The sequence below is a fragment of the Lactuca sativa genome, chromosome 9 (genome assembly GCF_002870075.4).
Source record: "Lactuca sativa cultivar Salinas chromosome 9, Lsat_Salinas_v11, whole genome shotgun sequence".
Classification (NCBI taxonomy): Eukaryota; Viridiplantae; Streptophyta; class Magnoliopsida; order Asterales; family Asteraceae; genus Lactuca; species Lactuca sativa.
Window position 1 is genome coordinate 113,047,831 of NC_056631.2, and position 18,284 is coordinate 113,066,114.

At 38.5% G+C, this 18,284-nt stretch overlaps 1 protein-coding gene and 1 long non-coding RNA gene across 2 annotated transcripts; both read right to left on the reverse strand.

The window, feature by feature from the left end:
• Positions 1-1,461: 1,461 nt before the first annotated feature.
• Positions 1,462-1,698, reverse strand: LOC128128827 (uncharacterized). The gene is made up of 2 exons (XR_008226877.1): positions 1,591-1,698; positions 1,462-1,499 (listed from the first exon to the last, which is right to left on the reverse strand). It is a non-coding gene; the product is annotated as an uncharacterized LOC128128827 (long non-coding RNA).
• Positions 1,699-1,952: 254 nt separating this feature from the next.
• Positions 1,953-4,102, reverse strand: LOC111920279 (glycine dehydrogenase (decarboxylating), mitochondrial). The gene is made up of 7 exons (XM_052767778.1): positions 4,005-4,102; positions 3,879-3,909; positions 3,563-3,715; positions 3,279-3,434; positions 3,090-3,167; positions 2,860-3,008; positions 1,953-1,983 (listed from the first exon to the last, which is right to left on the reverse strand). Exons 1-7 carry the CDS (start codon positions 4,100-4,102, stop codon positions 1,953-1,955), a joined length of 696 nt encoding a protein of 231 aa, XP_052623738.1.
• Positions 4,103-18,284: the final 14,182 nt, after the last annotated feature.

Sequence of the window (18,284 nt, forward strand, 5' to 3'; positions counted from 1 at the left end):
ACCTGGATACATAGGAAGTAAAGATGGAAGGTGCCAGAACTCTGGGGGCATTGGGTTGGTTCCTTCCCACTCGCACACACCAAGCCAGAACTCCACTTAATCCAACACCAAAATAAGCCTGCATTTAGAAAGCTGCAGGGGTGAGTCACAATTCAAGAATCTGTTAAAATTTGAGGAATAACAAGTTCAACCAAAACAATATTAGAAAACAGTGTTAAATGTGAATCATAACAATGTAATAATTATCAAGGTGCTGGAATACTTGAAATCTAGATTATTTACCTTTTGATTGTAAATCTAAAGATTCCTCATGCACAGATTATGTTCTTGTCAACTCTTGCACAGTGGTAAATTTCAATTTAGCTGGTTTATCTGTTCTTTTCACCTGATCTTTTCATCTCTAGGCATCCTATCTATTTATTCGTTGCAGACTAGTGAGCTTCCATCATTATGTTCTTGAAATCTTGATTGTTAAACTTCTAATTTTGAATCTGAGCTTTTTATTACAATGTTACTATTGTAGCACTTACTTAATGCACACATATTTACTATGATTAGGTTCTTGTCAACTCATACATGATGTTAAATTGCAACTGAGATATCCATTAAATCCACGTAAAATGACTATTTCGCCCACATTTTTGTATTTTGACTAATTCTTTTGTACATTAACTCACAACAATGAACTTTGAATCAAATGATCCAGACTTCCATTTTACTTCTCATGAACTGTATTGTATTTCTTATTAGGAATCAAGTTTATTGATGTTAAATCAACTCTCTTAACATTTCTTTCCTATCTTGTAGTTTTTACTAGTTTGCTTTATAACATTAATGGTAAAGTAAGACTGTTATCTCCTGACATTGATGATAAAATAGACTTCTTAATTCCAAGTTCAAGTATTCCAGCACTTTGCTTTATAACATTAAATGGTAAAGTAAGAAATAACCTTTATGTTGTTCGAGGAAAACAATATTTGCCTCCATCCGAGATTTGTCATGCAATTGACTACAAGAGAAAACCTAGAATTTATTTCACAATACATAAAAAATAAAAATATTTAACGCTCTAAAAGGTAATTAAAAAATCCATTTAACAACCTGATAGTAGGTCGCTCTGCTTCAAGGACAGCGGAAATCAGTTTTTCACCACCAGTGACAAGAGCTAGCCTTGATGCCATTTTATGGAAGAATCTTATCTGTAAAAAGAATAATATATGAAGGGTTCCGATCACCATACACATTGTCCACACGACCTGTCACACATAATTAACCCAACCATAGTTAATCAATCTTTAAGCACATCAATCAACAATTCAGGATTCAAAAAAAAAATTTTTAATTATTCAGATTAAATTTTATGCATGAGAGAGAGACGAACATGTAGTAGGCCAGAACTTAGCTGCACGAAGCCATGGTGCAGGGTAAGCTGCATATTCTATGGAGTATGGTTTTGTCCACTTATCAGCCATGAGTAGTTGTGGTGGATGAGGTGCTCCCTACATTTTTTTAAATTTCCATCATTATCCCTAATATAACTCTTGAACAAATAATACAAAACAGTCAGAACTTAGTTATTGTTATAATTACCTTGATGACATTGTTGTTGATGTTCACCGTTCCTTTCTCAATTTCTGATATTTCTTGTCTAATGGAGATCAAAGCATCACAAAACCTGTCCAACTCAGCCTACAACACAAAAATTCCACATGTTATGTCATATATGTAACGCCCGCAAATCCGGGCTAGTCAATTTAGAGGAAATAGGGGTCGAAAACGACTTTTTGACAAAAGATTATTTAGAATAAATAATCTTAACCAAGTTATGGAATATGTCTCAAGGTTTCCGTACATATAAAGAACGCCGAAATCCGAGTTATAACGAAGAAGTTATGGCCCGTCGAAGTTTTACGGCAAAACCGGCACGGCGCCGGGAAGCGTAAATAGCGAATTTACGATAGAGCGAGATTTAGTGTTAGCAATCTAAAAAAAAGTTGAAGAATATGTTAAACTAAGAGCGTCGATAAAAAGAACGCCCAAATCTGACTTCGTATGAGGAAGTTATGATTTTTCTAAGATTCGGCTTAGCAGTGCACGACCCGAAACTCGAATTTTAGTTCGAGCGGGTTTTGGCTTATGCGACCTAAATGAGAGTTGAAGATCTCATTAATAGGAACTCAACAGTAAAAAGATGGACAAAAACGGAGTCCGTATGAAGGAGTCACGAATTCTTTGCGGTCATTTAGCAGTCTAATCTTCTCCTACTGTTAAATTTAAGATCGGTCAAGAATTAGCCAATGGAGTCTAAATGAAAGTTGTAGATCTTGTTTTTCAATACGTGTGGAAAAAAAGAACGTCAAAAACGGAGCTCATATGCGAGAGTTATGATTTTTCTAAGTCGGGAGGCTGCTGTGCGAAATCGGGTGACGTGGCGCAATCCTAGCCGTTGCTTCCTCCCCAAGGCTAGCCACCAGATGGTGACACCTGGCCTGGAACTCGACGAGTTTGAGACCAACTCGACGAGTTTGAGGCCAACTCGACGAGTTTTTGGCTTTTCGAGCCTATAAAAAGGGTGCCGGGGCATCCTCATTTCTCAGCCCTTCCAAGTTCTCTTTCTCTCTCTAGAATCTCTCTCTAAGCCTCCCTAACCCCCTAAAGCCAAGGGTAAACCCCCTAGCACCCGAAGGAAGCCCCGAGGCTCCCGGAGCCTCGAGAAAAAAGCCTTTCGGCTCTGGAACGCTGCTCCAGCGAAGCCTGGTTTTGCGAAAAACCCGCTGTAAGTGAGTTGTACCTACCCTATCTTTAGTATAGCTTATGAAAGGAAAGGAAAAAACATTATAACTTTTAAAGAAACTTTACTCTTTTTTTTTTTCAAAAAATACCTTGCTTTCACTTTCAGTGGGTTCAATCATTAGTGTTCCTGGAATTGAACATGACATAGTTAGACCATAAAACCGGTAATCAATCAGACGTTTTGCAACATCTTCTGGCTCTATTCCAGCACTTGTCTGAATATGAATATGATTCAAGTTAGTTTTTATTTCTTTTTGACTTAACAAAAAATATGACTAAATAATATTATAACTTACTTTCAAGGGTCTCAAATCAACGATGAACTCATGGGCAACTGTTCCACTCACACCACGGAAAAGAATGGGATAGTGACTCTGCAATGTAATTAATCCCAAAGGAAAAAAATTGAGAACTTGATAATAACAATAATTAAAAAAATATTATATATTTGTTCTTTATGAATAGAGAAAGAAAGAAATTGAGACCTCAAGACGTTTTGCCATATAGTTTGCATTCAAGATAGCTATACTGTATGCATCTGTAAGTCCTTGAGATCCCATCATGGCAATGTATGTATACGATATAGGCAAGATAAGTGTTGAACCCCAAGGTGCTGCTGAAACCGTGCCAAGTGGCTTACTCTACTCAGGGGCTGCCTCTAGTGGCAACCATTAAATCAAGATTTACAAATTAATTTATATAAACTTAACAACATATTACTCTAATTACACATAAACATCAAACTAAAAAAATTATTGTTTTGTCTTACCACAGGGTGTGAAGGCAAGTAGGGTGCCAAGTGTTTCTTCACACCAATGGGGCCCATTTTGGGCCCACCACCACCATGTGGAATGCAAAATGTCTTGTGAAGGTTTAGATGACAAACATCAACCCCAATCCACCATGGACTTGTTAATCCAACCTGTAAAAAATAAAAACCAAATAATTTTTATATGATGTTTCAATTTTGTTAGCTCCATTAAAACGACACAAGAAGTGCAATGTTCATGTACCTGTGCATTCATATTCTCCAGTAGCTCCAACATTTGGTTGCAAAGAGAAAGAGTCAAATCCGGTTATGGTACACAGAATGTCCCCCAAATTCTTGAACACTTCCTGCAAGATATTTTTTTATGTTGCTCTCAGGTTAAAAAAAAGTCAACAGAAATATAATTTGGAATCGTAAGTCAAAATTAGAAAGATTTGATTACCTGATACCCCTATGCTTGTTGGGTAGGAGCAAAAGGATGCATATCTGCAAAGGCTGCCATGTCACAGGCATCATCTCTGTAGTTGCATTAAGCTTCATGGTGCAATATCCCAAAGGAATCATACTGTGGCATAATGACAGATCCTTTGACTGCAGCTTACTAATGTATCTTAGTAGCTCATGCTCCGTATGATAACCAAAATAAATAAATAAATAAAGAAGCAGGAAAAGCCTTTTACATGTTAAAAAAGTGACTAGGTTTTGAAAAAAAGTATCATGCGTGTTGAAAATCGAATGAGTCAGATATGGAGTCTCTCTGACAAGTCCGGAAGGGATAACATCCTGAACCTCTGGTGCAAGTGATGTGGCACTGAATGTCACCTAGAATCAAGAATCAAGATTCTTGATTTATATAAAGATTTGTTATATCAAAAGAAAGGACAAACTCATGGGTTTTCCTAAGGCAAAAACTTTGAACATCCTGAACCTCCGCCATGAGAACCCACTTCAGCTGCCGCCGTTATTTCACCAACTTCGGCCATTAGATGTAATCATGTGTGCAGATACTTACATTACCAAAGATAGGACCGGAGGCAAGAGCGGATGAACTTGGTTCAGAAAACCAGAAGGGTGATTATGGTTTTCCAAAGAGAGAGAGAGAGAGAGAGAGAGAGAGAGAGAGAGAGAATGCACCTCAGGAATGATGCCCTCAGCCATTGCCCAAGCCAATCAGATACGAAATTGAGGGCTTTAAGCAAAGTGGGCTGAAAATATCACATATAGCTACAATATAAACAAACGGATCTAGAAGTAAGTAATGTTACTGGTAAGAATAATTAGCCGACAGTCATAAATGATAAATGCATAAAGTTTTTATTTCACTTGAAGAGATTTTCTACTGAGGTGACCTAGATTTGGTTCTTTGTGATCTGAAATATCACCAATTCAAGAGTGAATTACTTGCTTATTGTTATGATCTGTATAGAATTCATTTATGTTTCTCACTCAAAAACTTGATTGTATAGATGAACAAATACTAAGATGATCTCAAATTGACAAGCGTATAATCGCAGAAACAATTAGAAACAACCAACGAGCAAAATGCAGGCAAGCAAACTTTAAATTATTCAGGTAGAAAGCACAAATTGCATATCTAGTTACATTCATTTACAAATCAAATCAGATTAACTCAAGTATTATAAATCGGATTGATCTAAATCAAATCAACATGAAGACCGATCTATTCGAAAGAAGTAACGGAGGAGAAAACGACTTACGGATAGGAGACAGAAGGTGGATCCAGGACTTAGAACCCCAATCGCCAACATCGTGAGTGATGGAGGCGTTGATTGTTGATGATGAAGGGCCGTTACGGTTTCATCAATTTCGAGTACGGTAGTACTAGGTGGGGGAGGATAAGATAGCTTCAAAGAAGGTCACAAATCTGGAGCAAGGAAGAAGGAAGACATCGTTGCGAATTGACGGTGGTTGTGTCTAAGGTTAGATTGACGGAGGAGGGAGAAAATGGCTCTCTGTATGATTTTATGAGAGATAAGGGAGATTACTTCAAAATTTTAGAATTTTCTAATTTTAGAGGATCCCTCTTTAAAAACGCGCGTTTAAATGAAAAAAAATGTAAAGCGACATTTGTAGACGACGCCCATTTAATTTAGGTGCCCTCCATGTTTGTAAATTTTTTTTGTGGGACAATAATTTTAGGGCATGCACAAATGCGTATCTTCTATCCTTCAAATTTTGGAAGGCTGACATTATTTTTAAGAACACATCAAAATGTGTATCGTAAATCAGTGTGTGTCATTGTTCGCACGTCATTAAAGGGTATTTTTCTTGTAGTGAGTCGATTTTGGTGTGCATCAAGTTCTTTATATAGTGTGTCACATCTAGGGTTACACCATGTAAACCCTAATGTGACATGAGTCTTCATTTCCATGACCCATGGGTTTGTAACTCCCATGGAGCATCCTTTGGGTTTAACCCAACTTGATAATCCATGGAGCCTTTTAGCCCACTATACAAGTTATGGATGATTTACATAATCAACCCATATATTTAATTAGTTATCTTTTGATCACTTAATTATTTCCAAATTAATTCTTGATCAATACTAATTAAATAATACTATTAATATATTAGAACTTATAATATATTAATAAACCACAAGTGTTATTTCTCTCATTTAGTCTATCCAAATGCATGGTGCCATGCAACCCAAATGCACCATGCCGGGTTGGGTCAAGTACATACAAAATATAGTTATGAACTTAGACACCTTATCCAACACATACTACCTTCCACATCTATCCTTACTTTCCTCAAAAACTGCCTTGACTCCACCAAGTCCATTCTACTGCTACTGCTCTCTGCTACTCTCATCCTAGGATTGTCCTAGGGTAATCACCTTTCCACTCTTCGCCATCAGCTGCATAAGAAGTCCCAGCTTTCTTCCCATAACTAGCTCGCGAATACTATTACATATCACTCAGACTAGATAATTCTTCGAATGAGAGATCCTACCCTGCAATGGTTGGACTCAAACAAGAGCTGCGTAATAGAGCTAGACCTAACCTTCTGAAATTATTTAATCCTCGCAATATGTAACGTAACATATTCATTTACTAGTTAGTAAAAGATAGCTAAGACTCCTAATAGCACAAAGCAAGCAACATTCGAGCATCGAGTACACACAATCAAGCATCTACTACTCTGGTTATCATACTGACAATTCTGTACTAGCATGCAGTTCTCATTAAGCTGGAACACATATAACGGGTGTATAAGGCATCCTTCCTAGATCGTTAGTCCTAATCTAGCATGTTGTTCTAAATAAGCTGATAATCAGAACATAGCATAAACTTGTATGGGTAATTTGTGAGTACTTACTTGAACTTGGCTGATTGCACGCACGACACCCCTTTTTCTCTTTTCAAAGTTATTTTCTTTCAAAAAAAAAAAAATCTTTTTGCTTTTCTAAAACTCTTTTCTTTTGAAAACTTTATACCACTTCCTTAGTTTGAGTTTATACACACTCGGAAGTGCGTCCGAATCCCTCAAACCAAGGCTCTGATACCAACTTGTAACATCCTAAAAATACAGTCAAAAAATTTCGTTTTAATTTAATAATAAAACCATAGTGATCGAACATCATATAGAAATCATAAACAGTGTATCTCAAAATATCATAACAATTGTCAAACTATCAAATTATAAACATCCCAGGCTGAACAGATGGTGTGTGCACTACAATCTTCCCGAGCTCCTCTTTGAAAACTGAGTACCTGAAACCAAGCTAAAACTATAAGCATGAAGCTTAGTGAGCTCCCCCAAACTACCACATACCATACAATAACATATAAAGCACATACTAGGGCTTGCCCACTGCATCAGACCGAAGTCTGGAACTAACTAGGGCCTTACCCTCTACATCGGACCGAAGTCTGGAATTGACTAGGGCCTTGCCATCTGCATCGAACCGAAGTCCAAAACTGATTAGGGCCTTGCCCACTGCATCGAACCGAAGTCCGGAACTAACTAGGGCCTTTCCCATTGCATCAGACCGAAGTCCGGAACTAACTAGGGCCTTACCCACTGCATCAGACCAAAGTCCGGAATTAACTAGGGCCTTGCCCACTACATCGGACTGAAGTCCGGATCTGACTGAACATAGCATAGTAAAATCATAACATATAACAATAACACATATACTGCATACTGCATCGCACCGCAGTCCGGAACACATAACACATAGACATGCCTGAATCACAAAGACATCAAGCATATTGAACTACTTCTCTGGACCACCCCGTCATCAAACCATAGTCCGAAACTACTGCCATCTAAACGGGCCGACATTGTGGCCGTAGCCCATTCCTACTTGAAGGAAACTCACCTCACATGCTGAAGTCCCGCTGACAAAACCATAGCTGCTAGATGACAGATTCCCGATTTGTCAATATCAAAATAACACGTAATTACTAATTGGGTTCCAACTCATATTCATAAGTCCATGCTTGGGTAAGAGACTACCTTACCCCAATCTTAGCTTGACTCAAGCCCAAGGACCAATCCAAAGGCCCAAAGGTCTAATAATGCACCAAAGCCCAACTATGGCCCAATTTTCCCAATTGGGCCCAAATCTCTACATGGTCTTGATCAAAAGCCCAACCATTTAGTCTAGTCCAACATTTGGCATTTTAATGGCCCATTATTATATAACCATCAAGGCCCAAACTATGGCCTAATTTTCCAAATTGGGTCCAAACCCTCATATGGGCCTTACCCTAAGACCAGTTAATTATTCTAATTTGTTTGCTTGCTCTTGGATGGTCCATTATTATCCCAATCACCAAGGCCCAATAGGAAGGCCCAACTCAAGTCCAAGTAAAATTAGGGTTTCACATAAAATGACAATTATGGTTAAGTGTTTCTCACTTAACTCATTAAGGACTTAATCCATTAAGTCCTTTACTCTACTAGATAAATGATATGGAATAATTTGGGCTTACTACACAATCCAATCCTAATGGCCCAAAGGTGGGTCCTAATAAGTCGAAGGCCCAAACACTCACAATTAGGGATTTCTACCCAAACATGGCCCAATAGGCCCAAAATTAATCTGTAAGCCCATTAGGGTTTTGCTAGGTCCATTAAGGTTTTGCTTGGGGGCACCACCCACTACCTACTTGGGTAGTGGTGGTCAACGACGGTTCACAGCGGTGGCCACCACCTTACGGTGGTGGTTATGGTTCTTTTCATTACATTTTCTACTAATTACAATTACAAGTATTTAATCCGTAAATAAACATACACACACACACACTAACCACTGTAAAACACACTCAGAAAACGACTCTATTGGTGGCTGGCGGCGGTACAAGCCGGCAGCCACCACCTCATGGAGGTGGTGGTGGCTTTTCCTATGAACTCTAACTAGACAAAACACACACACATACTTTAGATTGCACACAACACTCCAGCCACCCACCTGGTGGCTCAAGGGGACAACAACGACGATATTGGGATGGTAGCCACCACCGCACGGTGGTGGCGGTGGTTTCTGTTGGTTCCTAGACAAGCAGCAACACACCTACGCGACTATGTTTGCAAGGCGCACCCAGCTACCCACCTGGTGGCGTTTGGCAATGGCAGAAACAACTCAAGCGGCTCATCGGCGGCATAACGGTGTCTAACAACGGCGACGATGTACAGCGGGACAAGGCGGCAACAACAATGTACCATTCGAAAGAAATGGAGAAAAGAGAAGGCTGAGCGATGGCGAACTGAGCAAGGGAATGCTCCCGATCACAGCCAACCTCACAAGGGCCCATGGCAGTTAGAGGGAAAGCTTCATCCACAACTGCAACCTCTGCTCGATAAAGTGATGGTGGCAATAACTCGACGGTAGAAGAAACGGAGACGAGGGGGCGGCAGAAAACGATGGCAATAGAAATCAATAGAAACCACCTTGACAAACAACTGCTCATCGTCTTCATCGACCCTTGGTGGTTCTCCGGCAGCAGCATCGAAATGGAGACCTTCCATAGCAGTGTATCGGTCGACGGTGCTTAATGGCGAGGCGGTAGGCATCCCTATTGATCGGAATAGCGAACAGAAGCGAGGTAGTGGCGGCTGACTTCACTCATGGCGGCTGGAACCTCTGAGGTTTAGGGTTTGGGAGTAATAAGGTGACGGGAAGGAAAGGTCACCGAGTATATCCACTCCAATACAAACTTCCTTTCACTTTTGTCACATATAGCCCCTCCTTATCAGTTCTTCTTCAAATTAAGCCCCAAAATTTACCTTTTAGCCCCCACCCCCAAGAATCTATTCAATATAAGTCCATCATTTACCATTTATACCCTGCCTTATGAATTCAATTTCATAATAAATCGTAATAATTACCAAACATACCCCCACTTCTAAAATCCTTCACAAATTAAATCCGGTAATTTACTAAACAACCCTCAACTATTAAAATTCTTCACAATTTAGTCCGGGAGTTACATTTATTAATTTATATGTTTATTTATTAATTAAACGAGGTGTTACATATAATCACATATGATTAAATGCACGAGACCAACAAATTGAATCGAAAACTCAAAAATGAATATTGTCCATATTTGTATTTAATAATATATGATTTATGTGCACAAGATTTGGTTTTGCGTTCAAAATTCAATAGTTGTTCTTTGTCCACATTTGAAAATGGATCATGTTTACATATAATCATATATGTTTTATATGGGAAATATTCATTTTGTGTTTTGGATTCAATATTTATTATCGTGTATTTAATCACAAGTGATTATACATGATTAGAAAATGAATATTTTCTATATAAATAATTTGTGATTAGATACATATAATCACATGTGAATATATGTATTTAATCACATATGATTCTGTTGGATAAGGTGTCTAAGTCCATAACTTTATTTTGTATATACTTGACCCGACTGGGCATGGTCCATTTGGGTTGCACTTCACCCAAACTTTTATATGGTTAAACCTTTGAGAATTGTATGTTTATGATTTGTTAATATATTATAAGCTATAATATATTAATATGAAATCATATTATTTAATTTGTATTGATCATTGGTGACTAATTAAATATGGGCTCTCGTATTTATATAAGTGTGGGCTAATACTCATTTGGAATGGGCTTGGCATGCATGGGAGTCCATGGAGCTTTTAATCCATGGATCCTTAGAAAGGAAGAGTCATGGGTATTAGGGTTTACATGTATGTAACCATAATTCCTCACATTATATAAAGGAGCTTGTGATGCTTGAAATGGCACTAGTTGTGTGTATGCAAAGAGGTGGCCGATTTCTATAAGCTAGGATACACTCTCTTAAGGTTTTTCCAAGTTTGTGGTGATTTGTGATTTCCATTTGAGGCTTCCACATTATTGGTGCTTAGCTCTCAAACTCCAAGGAATCAACTAACTATTGAAAGGTATGTAATTCTTCTAGCCATTATGTTTAATGTTCCCCATGCCATGCTAGATATGTTATGAACCTTGGAAAAACAATAGTTGCATGTATTCATAGTAAAATATAGATCCAAGGTTTTAGGGTTGCATGAACACCTTAGGAGTGTTAGGATGCTCATAACCCAACAGTAGGAATAGAGCCTAAGATTTTTTTCTTGAATACTTGATGCAAACTGTTGAAAAAAGTCAAAATTCTTGTTGTCTGCACAGGGACTCGCTGAGTTCTTGGGGGAACTCGACGAGTCCAAGCTTATATTCAACCAACTCGGTGAGTGAATTCTTGCACTCGACGAGTTGGCCAGGCAGAGTGCAAATTTTCGATTTTTGCTGCTAGAAATGGACTAGAAACATTAACCTAAACTGTTTTGATGTTTTAAAACCTGTTTTAGACAGTGTAATTGTTGTTCCAATCCATTTACAATGGCTAATATCAAAATTCCATGTTTAAATGTGTTCATATGTTCATAAAATTTTGATATGGATATTCATGTTCTTATGAGTTATTGTTAGATCATAGGAATTAATTTCTAAATTGTTTAATGATTAATTCTTGATCAATTATGTGTTTTAATGGAATCCATAATTTGTCCTCAAGTTATGGATTTCCAAAGATCACCTCTTTTAATGAACATTTAAACACATAAGTTACATAAAAATGAAGAGTCTTCACTTTTATGAACCCTTAACTCATAAGTTATGAAATGAAAAACTTTGAAGAGTTTCAAAACTTGCCCTCAAGTTTTGGAATTTGTAAAGACACACACACTTTAAATTCCAACACTTAGGATTATAAAAGTTAAAATTCAACCCTTATACTATTATAAGATTAATGGTTAATATTTATACATATGCATAAGATCAAGTCGTTTTACCCTTAGTAGGCCTCATTCACAAAGCCGGTCTATAAGGGGGTATAAGGTTGTTGCCTATAAAATGGCAGCTTAATGGGTGTCCACTCTCACCCACCGCTTCCTTGATTGGTGGAGGGTCGTTAGCCGAGCGAGTAGGACAATAACTCTAATTCTCATTAAAAGTATAATGATTATTATAAAGTAACTAAATATTTTATAAAATCCCAATCTTAGTTACTTTAGGAAAATGTTTAAATAAGGAAAAATGTGATATGATTGTTACCATACTAATATGAATATAACACGACGATGAAATACGTCGGAAGAAATGACATTTGGCACCCGTAGACTTGCAAGTCCCACTGTAGCGAACAACACAGGTGTAGGATAGTCAATCCAGTATAAATCTATATGCAAACTCATGCTCTTCCTCCATGAGATTTTGGTTACAAAACGCGACATAACGAATTGGTCGATGTGTCATGAAGTAGTATCTCACATTATGTTATCTATGAATCTTGTTATAGTAATAGTATTCTATGTATAGTATTCTCTGTATAGTATCCTTTGTATAGTATTCTCTGTTATATTATTCTCTGTCAAGTATCCTCCGTCTAGTATTCTATGTTATAGTATGTAATAGTATCTCTTCATATAATATGTAATAGTATCTCTTCATATAGTATGTAGTATATTTGTATAGACTCATGAATGAACTGAATCTTGTGTGATTCCTTGTACTAGGAATAGTAAGTAGTATACCTCTAAACTATACCTATTATAGTTTACTAGTAATATATGTATATGAATGAACAAAAGTATGCCTTTGCTACCCAAAGGTACTGAACTGACTGATAGAACTTTTATCTCTACATATGTATACATAATATGTAACTAATATTTAGACGACATTCGGACAAATAACCGATACCCTAAGCCACATCCAAAGAAGGAAAAGGAATTAAAGCGATTTAGCAGTCCTAAGTCCTTTAAACATTACTTACATAACTATACATATATAGGCATGCATTTGACAATATAAAAGTTTAAAAGAAGTTTTGTAAAACATTTGAAGAATTTAATAATAAAATCGATGACTTGATGTCAATTTATAAAACGATTTAAAAGCAATTTGTTGACATAAACAGTTTAAAGTATAAGAAACCCTTTGTTTGAAACACAGTTTTGATAGAATTTGAAAGGAAAGATTTAGTATAGAAATCAAGTTTGATAAATAGTTTAACATGTAAAAGCGTTTGAGAAATCATTTCGAAGTAGTTTGTTTGGCAAAACAACTAAAAGTATAGTGAAATCCATTTGTGTGCTAGTTATTAATCACATGTGATTGATATAATAACTAGTATTATTCAACTTGTATTCCCCCCATAAAAGCATTTAAAAACATTTAAAAGGTTGATTAAGGAGTATGCACTCACCTGTAGTGATTGGATTGTATGGAAGTGTTGGACAAGGTGCTAGGTGTCAAGTGAAGACTTGGACACACACAATGATCCTATTAACATATAAAGACATATCTATGCATTTAATTAGTGAATATCACACTAATTCATCAAGTAAAGACACCCTAGAACAAGGAAAACACTTGGATTCAAGTGTTATAAGGTCATAGGGTTGTATCTAACGGTTGTAAGGCATTGTTATTGAGTTTATGGCCCAAGGACCACTCTCCATGGAGTTTACGGCCCTAGTGGGTTTACGGCCGTAAACCCATGGCAAACTCCCCAAATTCTTGTGTTAAGGTCCTTAGCTGAAATGTGAAGGGTTCTAGTCCAAGTTCTAAGCAATTGGAAGGAAGTTAGGGCAACATTGCACCCTCTTATGGAGTTTACGGCCTTGGGAGATGCCTTGTTCGTAAACTCCCTTGCATTCTAGATTTCTTGATGTTTCTAAGGTGTACACAAGTCCATTCTAGTATACAACAAGCTAGGACAAGAGTACTTACAATCTAGAAGCTTGTTTGGGTGTTTAAGGCTTAAGAACACTAGTTTGTGTTCTTGGTGTTTTGAAGAACACTTGAAGATCTACCCAAAAGAAGAGATTTCATGGATGAAATCATGTGTATTCACTAGATATGAAAGGATATCAAGTTGAAAATGGAAAGTTTACTTACTAGATTGAAGATTGGAAGCAAAACTCTTGATGATACTTGAGAGAAAACCCGAAATCTAGGCTTGAAATGGCAAGAATGAATGAAAAATGGCTATGTTTTTCTTATATAGGCATGGATTTTACGGCCCCATGAGTTTACGGCCGTAAACTCATGGTCTCATGGCCGTAAACTCCTCATTTGAGGGTTTAAAGCTTGATTGGTGGTTTGGAACCCTAGTTGACCCATTATAGAGTGTGATCCTTTGATGTATTAAAGATCAGAATGCTCAAACAGACTCTAAACTATGCTAAAAGTTAGCAGGAGTAAGTTTGAATTTCAATGAAGTGCTTGACTGTACATGATAGGAAATTTCGGGTTGTCACATCATCCCCCCGTTAGAGGGAATTTCGTCCCGAAATTAGAGTTTAGGCAAGGAAGTAGGTACGAATAATCAAGTAAAAGGGATGAGGATATTTCAGTTTCACTGGTCCTCGCACTCCCAAGTGAATTCTGGTGCTCACTTGCCGTTCCAGCGAACCTTCACTATTGGGATGCGACTTTGTTTCATCTGCTTGACCTGTCAGTCCATGGTCATTACGGTTCTTGCACGAGTTGAGGCTCTTGTTGATATCGATCTCGTCGAGTGGGATTACAAGAGTCTCGTCAGACAGACACTTTTTCAAGTTCGAGACGTGGAAGGTAGAATGTACATTGTTAAGTTCGCGGGGCAAGTTGAGTCTGTAAGCTACAGGGCCGATTCTAGCAAGAATCTCGAAAGGCTGTATGTACCTTGGATTTAGCTTTCCACGTCTTCCGTAACGTATCAAGCCTTTCCGGGGTGAGACTTTCAAAGGAACGTGGTCTCCTCCTGGAATTCCAAAGGTTTCTTTATCTTGTCAGCGTAGCTTAGAAATTTGCAAAATTCTGTAGGTGTCTTTGGTGCTGACTAATTCTCAACGGTTTTGATTTTGGAAGGGCCCACTTGAATTCCCACTTTACTAATAGTGTGCCTTAGGAATTCGACTCTTCGAATCCAAAACTCGCGTTTAGAGAACTTCGCTTAAGGCTTCTCTGATCGTAATGTTTCCAAGGTCTGTCGTAGATGCTTTCAATGCTCTTTCTTACTACGAGAGTAGATAAGTATGTCATTTATAAGGACAATGACGAACTGATCCAAGTAAGGACGGCATACCCTATTCATTAAGTCCATGAATACTACGGGCGCATTGATCTTATCAGAGAGGTATCACTACGGACTCGTAGTATCCGCAACGAGTTCGGAAAGCCGTCTTCGGGACATCCTCCTCTAACACTCGTAACTGGTGATACTTGGATCTCAGATCCATCTTCGAAAGGTAAATCGTTCCTTGCGGTTGGTCAAACAATTTATCTATGCGAGACAGAGGGTAACGATTTCCAAATGGTAATCTTGTCGAGGTCTCTATAGTCGAAGCACATACTAAACAATCCGTCTTTCTTCTTAGACGAACTAGACTGGATCTCCCCAGGGTGAGAAGCTTGGTCATACAAAGCCTTTGCAACTAAGTCGATTCTGAACTCGACTTGACGTTATGGAGGTAATCCTGGGAGTTCTTCTGGAAAGATATCGGGAAGATCCCAAAAGAAAGTACGATTACTTATGAAGTAAGGAATATGATAGGTACTTCTGTTCTATCTGCATCTCTTGTCCCTGCTCGGCGAGACGACATTTGATTGGATTCTAAGTTATCTGCATGGCAACATGATCACTCGTAGTTTTGGGCAGTCTCCGTCCTGAACTTCATATTAGAAGTCATACTTGGTTCATGAATCACAGTCTCATGTATACGAGTCGTATATAATTAAGATTGAAAAGATAGTCGAATAAATGATTCTTCTTGAAGCTCACATCCAAACAAGGACAAGAAGTTAAAGCGGAATTATCAATTCTAAACCTGTAGAACCTTGATTCTATACCACCCTTGTGTATACCTTTCTCAGCGATAGATCAACCGTATGAGTCTTCGGATTGAACTTGACGTACAATACAAGTGGTATTATGGGGAGGTTTGCCGAGGTTTCTTCGGGAAGGACATGAAACATAAGGTACTATATGCATGAGTAACTCGGAGTTCTGGAATGACGGCTTCGCTAGAAAGGCGATTTCGGAGAAAAGAATTTACGCACGAAGCTGAGGATTGAATTGACTCAAGTTGTATGATAATATCGGACTCACTTGGAAATAAAGGCATTAGACTTGATCATAAAGGCGTTACAGACAAAACACAACAGTGCAACTTTTAACAGAGTTATAGTACTTTAGATTAACTACAAGACTATTGCTGCGAACAAGGTATACTACAAAAAGCAAGTATACGCAGCACGAGAGCCCCTTGACCGGTGGCATCTCCCAAAAGACAATACTCGAGTTGCATTGGTGTTTAACAGTTTATAAGTCTATTATGATGAAACGTCCTAGAATTTCAACGTGGGTCCGGAGTAGTCTCTCCTGCGGCAGTGATCCTTAGTATCTTTCCGTCTGCGCCAGAGTTCTTTGTTATTGGACAATCCTTCTTGAGGTGTCCTATCTCATCGCATTGGTGACATATCCGACTTCCACCATAATCGGTGGTGGAAGTGATGTCTCGAGTTGGAGTTATGAGGACACGAGCGCTTTCGTTGTTCCTCCTTTTCGAAAAATTCCTTTTAAAGTGTCCAATTTCACCACAACCATAACAAGATTGGTTGACTCCGATGTCAGGGACTTGAGTGATGGGTCATGCCGGTGCTCCACAACTACGAGCATGGTGTCCTATTTTTGTGGCAATTGTAGCATTGCATTTCATGGTAAGCCCCATTATGATGAATTCAACACTTGTCACACTTCAGGAGTTTTCCCTCGTATGTTCTGATCGGTGCTGGAATGGCAGGGGTTGCCACTTGTTGCTGTTGCATGGCAAGTCTTTGGGATCGCTTGCGCTCTTTTTGGGCTTGACGCTTTCGTTTCCTATTCTCGGTTTTACGGCTTTGCAAGTCTGTGACTGTTATCATTTGTTGGTTTCTTGGATCGATATAACGATCAGAATTGTCAACCCCTTTGACAACCTTGCTTGCGTTGTTAGCGCTTAGGTTTGCAAGCACAGCTGCCACTGCAGCTGTTACCATGGCTTGGAATGTAACGACGTCGATATGAAGGATAGGGATTTCGTTTCTCGGCTGACTACTTCTGGATGATGACATGATTCTGTTATACGAAAGAAAAGGAGTTCATGAGTGATTATGGTTGAACCTATATGTATTTCGATCATTCATGTAAAGAGTAGTAGTAAGTTCTCGAGGGTTTGACCTACATCCCTATGATGCAGTCCTAGTAAAGAGTAGAAGTAAGTTCATAGAATGGTCACAAGACGTTTTCTATTTCGAACTAAATTATCATTGGTGTGAGTATGACAAGATCCAACCTTCGACCAGAATTGGAAGTGATCCCTGAGTTAAAATACCATAGCTCAATAACTTGACTAGAGTTAGTTTCAGATAGAATTCTAATGATAGTATGATGGAAGTATTCGGACAAATATTGACACAGAAATTAGCCGACTGTCAATATCATCGATATTTAGGATGTAATAAGTTCGGGAAAATTGACCTTGTAGTAGGTCTTACATCATATCTGGAGTAGAAAAGTTTTGACGGCATAAAGGGCTAACTAAAAGTACTTACGGTACTGGGGTAGTTACACAGAAAGGTGCTACATAGGACATAGACAGGAAAATGATTCCTTAAAAAAAGGAAGGAAAGTAAAGCATCTCCTACTGGTGACGGTCATCCGTCTAGTGAGTGCTTAGTTAAGCCAGTTGACGTTCCATATCTAGCATGTGTCTTTCGTACACCCTCTGGCGTACTCGGAGCTTTATGACTTCGACTCGAGTTTCAGCTAGTGCTTGCAGCAAAGCCTCGTGGTCTCTCTCAGATCTCTCACGAGCATTTTCAAGGTGGGTGGTATGCATTCTTGCATTTTCAAGATGAGTGGTACGGATGGTATGTATTCTTGCATTGGCATCAACCTCTGTGATGTGATGAAGAGCTGTCCTGCCCTGGATTTCGTTTCGGGCAACCCCATGGACTAGGATTGGCAGAAACCAGTTTGATGAGCTTCCCTCGCTCAAGTTATAGAAACTTCGGTCTCCGTTGATTGGCATGGAATGATCTTGTTCTTCGCTCCATGTCTCCAAGCATTCTATCCAAGGAGGCGTCGGGCCTTGAATAGCCGGACGAGGGTTAGGATTTGGGTTGGCAGCCACAAGGGGCAGGTTCTCAACCTCA